The sequence below is a fragment of the Psittacula echo genome (genome assembly GCF_963264785.1).
Source record: "Psittacula echo genome assembly, chromosome: Z".
NCBI classification, from domain to species: Eukaryota; Metazoa; Chordata; class Aves; order Psittaciformes; family Psittacidae; genus Psittacula; species Psittacula echo.
This window is the reverse complement of record NC_137742.1, coordinates 9,068,060-9,083,102: the sequence shown is the minus strand read 5'-3', so window position 1 is coordinate 9,083,102 and position 15,043 is coordinate 9,068,060. Positions and strand designations below refer to the sequence as shown.

At 42.1% G+C, this 15,043-nt stretch overlaps 1 protein-coding gene across 14 annotated transcripts in view; it reads right to left on the bottom strand.

Moving 5' to 3' along the window:
• Positions 1–11,498, bottom strand: part of CELF4 (CUGBP Elav-like family member 4) — a gene marked incomplete at both ends in the record, with an annotated part of 693,842 nt that extends 682,344 nt beyond the window's left edge. For all 14 annotated transcript variants that reach the window (XM_080637032.1, XM_080637040.1, XM_080637033.1 and 11 more), the window contains one exon: positions 11,219–11,498. In XM_080637032.1, coding sequence (XP_080493158.1) covers positions 11,219–11,498 — 280 coding nt within the window. The remainder of the gene's footprint in view (positions 1–11,218) is intronic.
• Between the last annotated feature and the right edge of the window lie 3,545 nt (positions 11,499–15,043).

Sequence of the window (15,043 nt, the reverse complement as noted above, 5' to 3'; positions counted from 1 at the left end):
AAAAAAACTGCCAAAATTGCCGTTGGCCCTTTCTTAGCAAAGCAGGAGAAAATATGTATTTACAAGTGAAATGAGCAAAGCTAATTTTCCACCTCCCCACCACGTGTTTTTTGAAAGTGTGTTTTCCTGATCTGCACTGGAAGGGGTCCTGATGTAACACATTTGTCATCAGAGATGCACCAAAACCTTTACTGATTAAAAAAAGAAATGTCAATTTTATGTCATTAACTTCTCCTTAAAAAAAAAAAAAAAAGAGAGAGAGAGGAAAATAAAATAAAATAAAGAAATACAACTGGCCTAATATTGCAGATGAGGAAATGAAAGATCAATAGCACACTGGAACCAATGGGAATCTTTCCACTGATTCAACAGGTTTCAAATCAGGCCTGAAGGCACTGAGCTTAAGTGACTTCATCAGAGAGTGTTAGTAAGTAATTATCCACACCGTGATTAGGACCCAGGCATCCTCACTCTCGGCCCTCACCCACCAGATAATGCTCTTCCTTTGAATGAAGCTGCAGACACAGGCAGCAATTTAAAAGGGGCAGCTCTGAGGTGTATTATCCACTAGCAAATAACCCAGAAGAAGAAAGGCAATGTTTGCTTTTCTTGTTTATTTATTTGTTTGGTTAACTTGGTGTTAACTTTTACTAACTCATGGTAGAATGTAAAACTTAGCACCAGTCCATCACCCTTATCACCTGCAAGATCTTTAGTGTATATTTCCTTCTAGTGTTTCTATATGTTGGCTTTTATTTTTAATTTTTCTTCTCTGTTGATGACTAAACTTGGTGTTAAATCTTTTGTAAGACACTCTTCGGTATCAAAATTGGCTGGATTCAGCCTCTCACAAATGAACATGCAGCAATGGAATGCCTTTAAAAACTTTGCCAAAGGATTTTTGTTGGTTCTCTTGCCCATTCCTCACTTCCACTCCTACTTTTCTCATTTATTGCCAGTATCTGGAATGAAATTTCTTTTCCTTAAAGGGGAAAAAAATCCATAATAAAAAAAAAAGATAGGAAGAAGAAAAACAAAGCAAAAAAATTACCAGACTCCCTCCAAATGCACAAAACAGAACAAAACCAGCAGAATGGCATAACTGAACAACAATATATCTTTATAAAAGAGGGTGAAAAATTGCATCCTCAACCATGTATTATTGAAGATGGGTTACGACCAAATAAATTGCTTTTAAAAGCAATTAAAAGCTTACAAAAGGAAAACACTTCCCCTGTAAACTGAAAAAAAGGCATAATAAAATGCAGACCATCTTGAAACTACTATACGGAAACTGGAACAAGACACTTCAAGCTGAATGCTATAGCAGAAGGAGTGAACTAGCTTACCTAGATAAGGCAGCCTATTGCTGAAGAGGGAGTAGTTAGGGAATTCAGAAGCAAGCAGGTCTGTGCATCTGGATTTAGATGAGTAACTACCTTAAGGCAGTCACATTCATATTATTAGTTGTTCCTGCCTCAAGAAGCGGTATCTTGCAGAACTGCCCATAACTTAAAGCCCAATCCAAACACTGCTGCAGGCAAGGTAGAGTTTTCCTGAAGACTTCAGCAGGCTTTGGAGCAGGTCGGTAGCTGCTCTGCAAAGCCCTTTCCCATCAATTATAGATAATGCATATCATAGAAATAATTACTTTCACCACTTCTCCACATTCATACACACACCCCCACCCTCACCCCCCATTTCTTAAATGCTGATAAAGGTGTGAAAAAATAAAATCTATAAAGCACTTTCATTGCACTGCTGTGTTGAAAAAGAGCTCTCTGGGATTAATCCTGTTCTGACGAGGGCTGAACTGGTTGATAAAAATGGTCTTGACTGCTCTGAGTTACTGAGGCCCTCAGCTTCTCTGCAACAGCCAGGCAAAGACACAATCCTACAGAAAGAGGTATCTTGCTTCTGTCTGGGCCAGGTGAAACAATGGGCAAGAAACAGAGCCCTGTAGGTAAGAGGAAGGAAAACTGAGTTTCCTCTGGGTTAGCATTCATGGAGGTGCAAGCCAGTTTAATCTACTCAACAAAGGTATTTCCCTTTCTTCTCCTGCCATCCATGCATCATTTCAAAGAAGGGCATCTTTACCTTATTATATTATTAGAATCAATCAATATTATTAATATTACATGGCAGTAATTCTGTAAATTCTCCATAGTTCTCCTTCCTGACTGTTAACAGCAGGTACATTATACAGTCTTTAGTTAAATTGGTCAACCAGGCTATCGATAGTCTTAATAAGCAATATCTATATTGTGACCTTTGCTCACAGAACTGAATCTCTCCTATAGGGCTGTCAGATTCCTTAAAGAAGTATTGATAAGCTCATTACTGTATTGCTACATATAATTTTAGGTGTGAGTTTCACTCAGCCTCAAGCATCTAGTAGCCAAATACTTTTTTTTTCCCTCCTAAAGCACCGGCCCTTTTACAATTGATCAAATAGTGAATTAGAGCATTATAGAGAGGAAACATAATCAAGGGATTCCTACAAGCACACTGTGATATATCTTTTGATCTTCTGACAACCTTCATCCCTCTGGATCCTAGTACGGAAGCACTGTTTTATAGGGATATTATTAGGCTGATACTGCTTTATACATCTACCTGCAAGAACCTACAGAATCCAGCAAAGATATTTGTGTGCATTTACAGTGAGTGATGCATGTTATGTGATGTGAATCTATCCTTAGGGACAGAAAACGAGAGGAACCCTGTGTAAATGTAAGTCTGCTCTTTCGATACATGTGTGCATACACAGTCTCTGTGTATTATATACACAGGCATTTGTATTAGAAATAGGACAAATATGCAGTCATATCTCATCATACCAACTCTATCTACAAAAGTCCATTTTTATTCTGTTTGAAGAAGTTTCATGTCCAGAGTTATCTGCCCTAGCACACTGGGAAGTCAGCCTGGTTGCCTCTAAAATATTTTGGAGACAATGTACAAATAAACCAGAGGTAGACTAATTGTGACTGTATCATTAAATTAGTATAATGAACAACTATGTATTATATTAAACTCTGCATATAATTCCAGGGATAGCCTGTTAAGTCACCTGTCACTTTCAAACAAGGGTATGATCTCTTCCTTTTAGAAAGGAATTATTTACAGACTTATATCAGCATGCTTACCTTTTCATTAATATGCATATATAATAAATGGTTTCATGTGTGTGTGATATACAAATGTGGTAGGCAGACTTCTACCTCTGTGTATGCCTTTTTCATGTAAAAGTTCATTCTCTGCTGCACCTTTCATGTAAATTTTGTATTTTTATGTTTTTCAGATTTAAATAAGGGAATTACAAACTTCAGCATGCAAAGCGGAAAGAATAGCCTGCATTACAAACTGTCTGCATTGCACCATGGTCTACTGAACCGTAAGCAACTTTCTGGCATTAAAATACTTTTAGAGAACTAACAGCTAAGGCCCCTTTCACTGGCAAATATATATCCCTGAAGGCATCAACATTGCCAACAAAGGCATCTATGAAATAGTTAATGTTAAACAATGATTGTCCATGTTCAACAAAGGAGGGAGAAATAAACAGATAAGGGTGAGGTAGATCGAAATCTGCATGCCTCATTGGCTGAGCTGTCGGATATTTCTAATGCTTCTGAAGGGTTTGTTACTAAGAACCTGTTAAGTATCTTTAAACCTTTGATCTGTAGCCAGTCTTAACAAAGGTGGCAATTAATTAAAGGAGAGTACATTGCAATAAAGTTACATCGTGGTCAGTTTATATATACTGTCCAAAGCTGGTTCACAGAAGTCACTGTCAATTAAAGTCTTCTTGGAGTCCAGTTCATTATCAATTTTTCCCCTTTGTCTTGATCAATATTTTTGGCTGCTTCTGCTTGACAAACTTAACACAATGTCTATATCTGTATGTCTTGCCATTCATTTACATGGAATAGATGGCCGTATATGATTTATTTTTAGCTACTACGTATGGTCAGGTACTTTATCTGAGATGTTTAGAGCTCTCATCCATCTTTATTTTAAGGAGCGACAATAATAAGCCCTCTCTTCCTTCAACGGAACGTCAGTTGGATATAATGAATGCACATTAAAAGCTGCATTCACCTGTGTGTGCATTCAGGCTGTGGCTCAGAGTGACAAAAGCAAACAAATGCAGTGTCTGTGATGACATCCTGACTCCAGCCCACACCAAGAGATGCAGTGCAGACAAAGTGATTCAACAGATCCTGCAATCCCCAAAATGTGACTATGCATCTTGAGGAGGTACGAGGAGAGAGAAGCCCTTATAATATAAATATCCCAGCTCAGTCAGTGAAGAGACAGTGGAAGAAAAGCCATAACTTTAACTCGACATGGTCATTATTTTTCCTTTTTTTCACTTAGAATTTTAATACATAAGGGTCAGTCTGCCATGACAAACCCCAGAAACAGTCATATTGGCATCAGTGGAGCAGTTAAGTGGTGAGAAATGTGGCAGAGGTCAGGCTTTTATCAGTTCCTCAGCTTTGTTTTAGTTTTAGTTTCACTTGCAGAAAAAAAGCTAAGGGACAAGCCAGCAAGTGCAGAAGCTGGTAGCATTACCTGTAAGTGTCATGATTTGCTGTGTAAATCCACAATCCAGAGTTTTAAAGAAAATGTGAAACACTGCGAAACTGCAAGCCTGCACCAGGATTTCCAAGCACAAAATGACCGAAGCGATGGCAAAATTCTCACTGACTTCTGCTCAGCAAGTAGGCAACAAGCCTTCTCTCCCTAAAAAAAGATGATGCTGGGATCAATGAAACACCAGCCTATTTGTTAAGGCTGGGATTCAACTTAGCTCACTTAACACCTCACCTGCTTAGCGCAAACTCTTACGGAGCAAAAATGAGGCAGCACTTGATGGACAGGTCATGTTAAGATCTGCAGTCCTATGCTTTTATGGAATATTATTTTAAGGCTACTGCCAATGCCTACATGAGTCTTTGGGCATCTGATGTTTTTTCTCTATTTTAAATGCAGGTAAGCAGCCCAACAGCCTAGATCATCTCTCCCACTTTTTCTCCCTTTGAACCACTAATGCCTGTCACATAAACCCGCCTCAGTTCACACTTGATTGACGGGAGGGACGGTAACAGCTCCTTTAGTGTCGTTATGGTCTGTCGGGTCAGTGCGGCTGGTATGCACACACACAGGGTATGAATGATAAAAACCACCGTGTTGTTCTGCTGAAAAATGTGGCTGCGTATTTTCAGCTTTTAAGGCTGAGGGATGCTTTCCTCGATCATCCAGCCCCTTTTGCCCCTTGCTCTTGACCACTGTGAATAGAGAGTCCTCTGCCCGCCTTCCTTGACAGGTACAATTCACTTTTCGGTTGAGGACAAGACACTTTCCGCAAACTCACTCACTCTTTACCCAGGCAAAATTTCCAGATACTCTCTGACAACTTCCTTCAAAAGACTATTCCATCAGCTGCCTGGCTTTTATTATACTATGCAGTTTGAATCCCCTTCTAAAGAAAGCTCTGTTTGTGACACTGGCCACTGGCCGATGCAGGATACAGGACCAGACGAACCATGCTTTTCATCCATGGTGACAAGGATCCTCAATTTTCCCCCCTACTTCAGTGCTGATGCTCACGATCTCTTCTGCTGAATACAGGAAAAAAAAAACAAACCATGTATAAAACAAAAACTAAAGTGTTCCTGTTATACTTCATAAATTAGAAGTCCTTTTAATTAAAACCTTGGTTTGGCCAGGTAAATACTATGAAGTCTGGTTGTTGATGTTATTTCTTTTTTTTTTTTTTTTAACAAAAAAGAACTACCTTTACCTCATTCCCTAAAATGTCTGAAGGCACCAGTATGTGTAGATATTGAGGGATAAAAACAATCGTAATCCATAAATGTGTAAAAAATATAAGTCTAACCTGAAGAAAGGCAAGAGAAGAAACGAAATCTCTAGAAACACAAACTTTAATTTCTTTCTTTCCTCTGTATTATGTAACTTTAAAGTAAATCCATTCTTGTAAGGATGATTAGTTGATGTGGTAGTGGGGCTAACTGAAGAACAGCTTTCAGTGCAAAACTCAACAGCCAAGCGAGAGATCCCAGAAAATTAGAGTTTGTATTGGAAATGCTGACACAACCGTAACAACAGCATCATAACTGGATGCAGCTGCTTTTAGAAACCAGAATCCATGTCCAGACCCCTGGAAAAAGAGTTAACATACAGCATTCTAATTTATGAAGTGATCAGAGCTATCTGTTTGATATTATCAAAACTCATGCTCAACTGTATGGGAGATTATAATGTACAGAGGGTTGGTTTTTTACTCTCTCTTCTATCAACCTATCCAATTCCATTTTGATTGTTTTAAGGGGTTGTTCTTTAGACCTAAGGCATAAAGCCTCCTCTGTTTTATTCCAGTTTATTTGTGCATTTACCTCCCTAAAACTTGTTTGGTTTACTACCATACTAAATGCTATATGTGTTGCTTTCAGTCAGGCAAGCCTTATGTTTCAGTTATGAAGGAGTTTATTCAGCACCTGTATTGCGTTGTGCTTCTTTTCAACTGAATTTCCATTTCCCAAAGGCTATATGCATGAATATGTGTACATCTCTTTTTCTATATGTATGAACACATACAAATCTATACATTTATACATATATACAATTATATCATCTTAACTGAATGCTCATTTTCATTGCACCTTTGAATTTTTAAGACATCCAAAACCTTCATAAACATCTTTAGACTTAACAAGGTTTTCATTTTTCTATCATCCATCTTTATAATCAAACAGAATGGAATATAATGAATGGAAGCTTTGATTACCTACCCCTGAGGTGTCTTAATTTTTAAAATTATTTATACTTTTAGAAGGTAAAACAGGAAAAGAACTAAAATATTTTTTTCATACTGCATTTTTCTAGCTACATTGAATGCTTATTGAGTGAGGTTCGAATCAGGTAGAAACACCATTCTAACCACGGGATCTGCAGTAGTGGATTTCAAGGAGGTTTTGGGATTTTGTGATTTCCCCACTCCTAAATAAGGGTTGAAAGAATGTTGTAGATCTCCGGTCTATGGAAGAACCTTGCTTTCCCACTGCACACTATCTCCACTCTTTAAGTGCACTCACACGCATGTGTTTCAGTAAATCTCAGTTAAGTGTGGAATGCTGATTTCTTCTGACTTCTTAAATAGAATATTATGGAGACCTGTGTGTTTTAAATTAAAATGCATTTCAGGCCTTGGGTACAAGCAAGCTTAGATAGAAAAGGCTGTTTAAACCTATGGGGACAGTCCTATATTTAGATTACATTAATTCATAAATATTGTACTAAATACCACTTAAATTGGCCTTAAATGACTTCAAAGATAATGCAGTATAATATGGCTGTCCTGAGAGCACTAACCTTTATGTCTCCCAGTAACTCAGCCTTTAAGCATACTCCACTGCTAGGTAAGAAAGGGGGAAGTTATGAATGAATGGCTTCCTAAATGGTTCAAATGTGATTAGTGCATGTGTGTGTGAGTGTGTATGTGTGAGCGTGTGGGTGGGTCAGCTCAGCCCCGGTAGATTTCTACCCGTGGATCTCAGCACACAGCCTCTTCCCAACCCTACAGCGGAGTACCACAGCAGAAGCTTGCTCATGCCCTGTGTGGAGAGAACCGAGGATGGGGGGAATATGCAGCAGCAATGCTTGTGTCATGAAAGCTTGTTCTCTCGGGGATCTGGCAAGCCTTTCCCGCCTTCTCTCACATGCTGCTTCCCCCGTACCTTTTTCTCTCTTCATATGCTTGCAGGAGAATGCTGCTCCCCTGCCTCTTCCTTGGTATCTGGCCTGTTATCAGCCGGGGCTGCTGGCAAAGTAACCTGGGACTTCACTCTCCTTTTGTGATAGTGTTTTTGGGAGGGGGCATAGTCATGTACTTTACCTTCAGGTTCTTAATTTTCAATTTCCTCCTGCTATACAGGAGCACCAGAGTATCTCTTCATAACATTTTCAGGAATACACATACTGTGCTCTCACTTTAATATATTTGCCCCTGAATTTACTTTGGTTGCTATGTTTTTACTTGAAGCTAATTCCTGTCTCTTGCCTCCTCTCAACACAAACCCATCTTCTCCCTCTCCACACCCAAGGTTTGCTCTCCGTACACTTAAATAAACTACAGCCCAGTATTAACCCTTCAAGGTATACCTCTACCACAACCTCCTCCCATGGATTAGGAATGAAATCAACTGAGAGTGATAGATCAATTAATGTATAAGCATTATGCATCGCTTATGGAAAGCATCTTGGGGTTTCGTATTGCCAACCTACCCCTGAGAGCCAAGTTGGACTATCTTTATACAATTCTTCACTCATGCCTGCAAAACAAAGCCATAATGAGGAGATCTGAGTAAATACTATGCTTTGCATGACTACATTTAGAGAAGGGAAAAGAAAAAATAGATTAAAAATGAAATAAAATGAAAAAGAAAATAAAACAAAAGCCAAACACAATCTTCATCCTTCAAAGCCCCATCATGCTTTTTGACTTAATAGTAATTAATCACTACTGGCAAGAAAGTAATTTTTTTCCAGGTAGCCAGAGGCACATTTTGATCAGGATTAGCTAATAAATCAGCGGCATCGCTAGAAAGGAGTTCAAACTCTTCTCGGATGTACTAAATAAAACCGATCCTTGAAATGCTGCCAACTCAGTGTCTATTGAAGCTTCACTCAAACCCTAACCTGCAAAATAACAATCATCATCATCATTTTTACTTCCAAAGTCCAAAACTTCTACGAGGTTAAAAATTGCTGTTTCTTTCAAGATGAACTCATGCAGTTTGGTTTGATGAAGTGACAAGATTTCCCACCTGGCTTTTTTCCTAAGTTGTTGCTTTAGAACAGAAATGAAATGAAGGGGAATGAAGTTAGTATCTTGCTTAATTCAGGAATATGTGTTAAACACATCCAAGCAAGATAAATGATCCATCTCTCTCTTCCTCTCTCCCCCGCTTCCTGAGTTTGTCTCTGTGAATGCAGGCATACAGTAAAAGCAAACTGAACTGGAAGAGGAAGAATTCACATCTATGAACTAGAAATTAAAGTTAGCTCATAGATTGATTAATTACAGGTTTAAGATAGAGCATAACAAAAGAATAAAATCTCACCAACAAATCAAAATAACCTCCCCCATCACAAAAATCCTTTATCAAGGTGTTAGCTCAAAGATATCCTCTGCACTATGTTGAGTGATTCTCTTTAGTGTAGCTTTTACTGTTGTTATTTTTGGTTTACAGAAACCTTAGATTATTTTTGCAAACACATGAGCGCACACACGAGCTCAGTGCCTACTCTCACTATGCCTTGTATATTAGACAAAACCTCTCAGGACCTTTCCTTTCCTGTGTTTTTTACTAGTATTTTTATTGTTATTAATAATTATTATAGTATGGATGTCATGTTTAAATGATGCCCGTCAAACCTTTATGTGGCTTCTAGGAAGCTAGTCCGAGAAGAAAGCATGGTTTGAAAGGACTACACTGATAATTGTAAATATAAGAAGGGTGTTTAGAGCAACCGGCAAGCAAAGAAGGAAGAAATATCCTCTAACTTAGGCTGAGTCCCCAGTCCCCAAGTCCTGAACATTTTCTCTAGCCTCGGTGAAACTGGTACTTTGGACCATCAGGGTATATTTTTATTCATATTTCCTGAGGGTGGAAGAGAGGAGAGGAGCAATTGGGAAGGGGAACAGATGCCGGCTAAACATGCCTTTAAGTTCAAGATTTACAATTTGCCAAGGCATCTGGAAAGCTGGGAAGCCAGTAATGTCATTACCAGTGGCTCTCGCTGCCTGGAGTCCACCAAGCTGGAGTAGACACTGTTACTGAATCCCTCCTGTAAGATATACAACTTCCATTCGCCCCGTAATCCCTTGCAAAACCCTTTCTCCTCCTGCACTAAATCTGGAGTCACACCCCAACCAGTTCTGATCTGATATTTTTGGTTTTAGTTTTCTCTTTTTTTTTAAATTTTTTTTTCTTAATAACTACATATTCAATGAAACAAACACACACACACATATATATACAGAACCTGAGTTAATAAGTGGTTTGCTTCACTCCTGGGACCCTTCAGCTCCTAAGAGGGGCTACGATTCAAATTATCTTCAACTTCCTCCCTGTGAGTCCTACTTTCCTAGCTGAGGATCCAAGCATCTCTCCCCCACTACACACACCCTCCTCCATCCCCAAAACGTAGCATCATCTAATCTGAAATGCACCTCCAGAAAGCCTGAGCTAAGCAGAGGAAGGAGCAGGCAGGGGATGGAGTGAGTGAGGCATTGCACGGGGAGTATGCCTCCACTGCCTTTAAAGAAAATCTTAAAAGTTCCCAGGATGGACTTTAAGCACATTAAAGTACTGCTTGGAATATGGAGACTTCTCTCTTCTGGAACTAAACTGCCACCTGTCCCTCCTGGCTCACCCTTTCCAATACACACACACCAGTCGTGATTTCTTACACACACCCCCGCCCCACTTGAGATAGGCTTTTCTGTTGTTGTTTAAATCCCTGTTCCTACACTGAGCAAAGCCAAAATTAAATACTCCTGTCACCTCTGGAGCAACTCGCTCCCTTCCACTTTTGGCTTTGGAGTGGACTGCAGATAACAATTTTAATGGCAGTAAAACCAAAAATGAAATAAAGAAAAATAAGAGAAAGAGAAGGTGCCGGTGCCCGATACACAACAGTTGTAAAATAGGGGCTTCCCAGTTCAGCGCAAACACACGGACACACACACGGACACTCACACACCCCTGGGTGGAAAATGTGCGGCTCCCATGGATAAATAAAGAAATCCTGCTCCCTGTTTTCAGTACCACCGGCGGGCGGACAGCTCCCCGCCAGCCCTGCCGCCGCTCTCTGCCCGCCCGGGCGCCCGGCGCCCGCGGGCAGCTACTCCTCACCCTCCAAAAACGGGAGGAAAAGGTAAAAATACTGATAAATGAACCAAACTGTGCTGACTTCCTTCCCTGCATCTCTCTCTTCTCTTTCCGGGAAGGTTTATTATTTCTTTCCCTGCCCCCGTTGCTTGCCACCTCCGCCCCCGGGCCAATCGAAAACGGAATAAAATGAAATGAAATCGAAAGGAAAGAGGGAAAGAGAGAGCCGGAGAGGAGAAGGAGCCTGCCTTCTTCTCCTGGTCTCTCCCAGGAAAGTTCAGGAGGTAACTCACCTTTGTGCATGCCAGTGAACCTGTCCTTCAGCACTGTCAGTTCATAGATCTTCCCGAACTCCTCGAAGAGCGGTTTGAGGTCTTTCTCGTCCAGGTTACGGGGGATCTGCCCAATAAAGAGCTTAATGGCATCGTGGTCCTTCATTGGGATGGTGGATGGGTTTCCGGGACTATGGTTTAATCCGTTCATATGCCCGTTGGTGCTGGGGTTGCTGTGATTGCTACTCAGGCTGGTATTGTCTGGTTGTCCGTTTGCTAACGTGGCCATCTTTATATACATAGAGAAAATCTTCTTTCCTTTTTTTCCCCCTCTTCTTTTCTCTCTCCCTCCCTCTCTCTCCCTCTCTCTCTCCCTCTCTCTCGCTCTCTTGCTCCCTCTCCCTCTTTCACACACTCTCTCTCTCTCACACACACTCCTCCCTCTCCGTCTCTCTCTCTCTCTGGGTCTGATCTGATTTTTTTTTTACATTGAAGATCTGTGTCCTTTCCGTTTAAACAGGCTGGATCGGTTCAAATTCCCAGCCAGACTAGGGGGTGGGGTGTGAGTGTGTGGATGTGTGTGTGTGTGGGGAAGGGAGGCTGGGGGTGGGGGATCGCTTTTGCCTTTACTCTGGCTAAACCCCCTCCTCCCATCCAACCACCCCCCTGTCTGTCTGCCCTGGAGAAGCTTAATGGTATCTTCCAACACAGCCCCTGGCTATAAATAGCACTAGGCGCATGGCTCTTTGAGAGACAGTCCATTTCTATTGTGCCAAGTGAGGAAAGGGGAACGGTTGCGGTTTTAGGACCAATGATGATGATTTTTTTTTTCCTTTTCCTTTCCAAGCCCTCCGCTCAGTCGCTGTCTTTATAATTTCAGTGATCATCGTGAAATCCGCCTTTTTATTTGAGAAGGGGAAAAAAAAATAACAAAACCCAAGGTGTTCTGACTTCTTCCTGTTATGATGGTGTCTCTTACTTATTATTTACTCCTATTACGATTTCGCAATTGATAATAAAAGCAGTTCAGATACGGACGAATCCTCGGGCTCAGAGGTTGCTTTTGCTGTTGTTGTGGTTGTGATGTTACAAGCTCTCTTTACTATATCTGTTCTTGTTGCATCTAAAAATAAATGCATGCTCTTTAAGCCTTTCCTTTTTTTAATTATACCGATTATGATGATGACATCAGGCTAGGAAAAGCGCAAACTGTATTATTGTAGCTCTTTGGAGGGAGGCAAAAAATACTGAGATGACTATTGTTAATTTTCATGCTGCCGATATTTATTTCATGTACGATCGGTGCAGGCGTTATCTCCTATAGGAGCTGCGTGTGTGCGTGTGGGGGGGCTGTATGGGAAAGAGATTGATTAGATAAGATTTTCCTGCCCGACTTTCAAGCCATCAGGATATTCTGTCTCTCTGATAGAAACATAAATTGTATTTTGTAGTCATCAGGAATCGGGAGTTGCTTGTCCGAACAATGCTCTCTAGACAAAGTGTTCTGTATGGTGGAAATGAAATCAGCTCTCCTTTCACAGCATCTGGGGGTGGGGAGGGCAGGGAGGCTCGGATTAAGGACACAACTCCCCCTTATCCCCCAAATAATAATAACAGTAATCCGGGCAGTAACAAAACAAGGCTCTGCGTGTGCTCGGAGCAATTTTTCTTTCTTTTTCCTTTTTTTTTTCGTGTTATTTTTTTCCCCTCCCCTTTCCCCCGCTTCCCGTGCAAGCTGTGCAGGGATCTAGCTCGGAGAAACATCAGCAGGCGAGCTCGGAGCAGCTTGCGAGTTACCTGGTCTGAACCCCCGCCCCAGCCCCGGCTCCGGTCGGGCTGCAGCCGCTCGGTCCCTTTCTATCTCCTGTACCACGGGGTGCTGGCAGCAACCTCGCCGGGGCTCACAGCCATTGTTCCCCGCGCCCCCGGCTTATCAGCGCGGCGGAGGCAGCGGCGGCCCAGGGGAGGCGGAGTGGAGGGGGACGGTGGGGGGAGCGGAGTGGAAACGGGACCCCCACGGCCGCTCGTCGCCCGGGAGCGAACGGGCAGGGCGCCGGTAACACGTGTGACTGTAAACGGAAGGGGCAGCCATGAAGGAGGGGGGTAATCACCTTAAATTTGCAACGTTCCTGCATGTTTTATTGACCGGAATTTATTTTTATTTCTGTTTTAAAAACAAATAGAAAAGAAAAAAAAAATAAAACCCCCAACCCACCCAACCAAACAAAAAACCCTCACCACAATACCTTTGCAGCAGTTTTAACTTTATTTGGCTTTAGTTTTAATAACAGAGCAGCAAAGCTGTATCCGTCCCCGTCAAAAAATAGATATTATAAAAAATCATTATTAAATATGAGCGCGGCGCGGGTGGCTCCGCTGTTACAACTACTCCGCTGACTGCGAGTCCTCCCATGCCTTAAACGAGTGCTCCTACCGGGGGAACAGCGCGGAGGGGACCGATCCCGGCGATGCGGAGGGGTGCGGAGCGGTGCGCCCCTCCCCTGGGCGACCCAAGGCCCCGCGAGGGAAGCTCGGCGGGTGGGAACACAGCACGACTCCACAGAGCCGCCCCATTGGCGGACCCCCCTTTTCCCTTCTTTTCCCTTCCCTTTACCTTCTCCTTCTCCCGGGACCCGCACCTGGGGGCACACCCGAGCACAGCCCCGGTTGCTTTTTAGCGGCTCTTTAAACAAATGTCTTTGGCCGGCAATGGAGAGGCAGCTGCTGTCAGACGCCGAACGCCGGGCTGGTGGCAGGCACCGCGCATTGTCTGCTGTCTGACCAGGCGTGCTATTTATTGGGGTCTAAAGGGGGAAACTGTCTGTCTTCCCTTCCCGGGCACGCACTTAGAACGTTTGAAGGCTAAAGACACGGGGATCTGACAGCCCAGCAGTTGCGGGGAGGGTAAAACCCTAATATATCCGCTTTCACGAATTCCCAGCCCTGTGACTCACCTGCTTTCATATCCTGCCTGCTGGCTCGGACTGTGATAAAAGAATGACAACAAACAACAAAACCCGCATGAAACAAAATCTTCTTCCACCTCCCCACCCTGAACCAGGACACCACAAATCTTGATGCCCACTCTTTCTGAAACTTAAAACCTCGCAGAGTTCACTGAGACACAACTTGTTAGACCTTTTTTAAAGAAGGAATATCTGCTATACTGAAAAGTGAAACGGTACCCGGCACTGATCCATCCCCGGGATAGCTCTCTTAACACCTTGTCCACTAGCAGGCCACTCTGCCTGCGATCACTGCTTATCGCACATATAAAGCCAATTAAAAGAACAAGGCAGTGAAAAGAGTCATTTTGCAGCTCAGAGAGGGTGTTCCTTTTGTAGCAACATATATTTTTTAAAACTTTGAGCTGATCCACGCCCCGTTTCTACACTGCTGTTAAGTATAGTAATTCAGAAATGGATGCTGTTCAAGTACAGCCCCCTGGTGCACAGGCACAGCTGTGAGGGGTGGCAGGATGAAATAACATGGACACAAATATTGCTACAAGGGCTCCGAGATGAACACAGCTGCTGCTGTGGATGGAAATAAGCTATACCCCATAAGCACCTTTACACATGTACAAGGGGCTGTACTGGATTTTAAACAGATACAGGCAAAAGGAGAAGTGAAACTGTTGTCTGTAAAACAGCCTTTGCTGAACAGTTCCCTAGTGAGAAATGTTCCCAGTGTAATCACAGTGAGTCCAGTTCGGCAAGGGCAGCCCATAGGTTTTGTAAAAATAAGGTTTTTTGTAATAGGCTTCAGTTTCTACCAGAGACTAAAAATTATTTATCTACTTGGAACAAAAATAAAACCTGTTAAATTTTTTCTTCTTTTTCTATT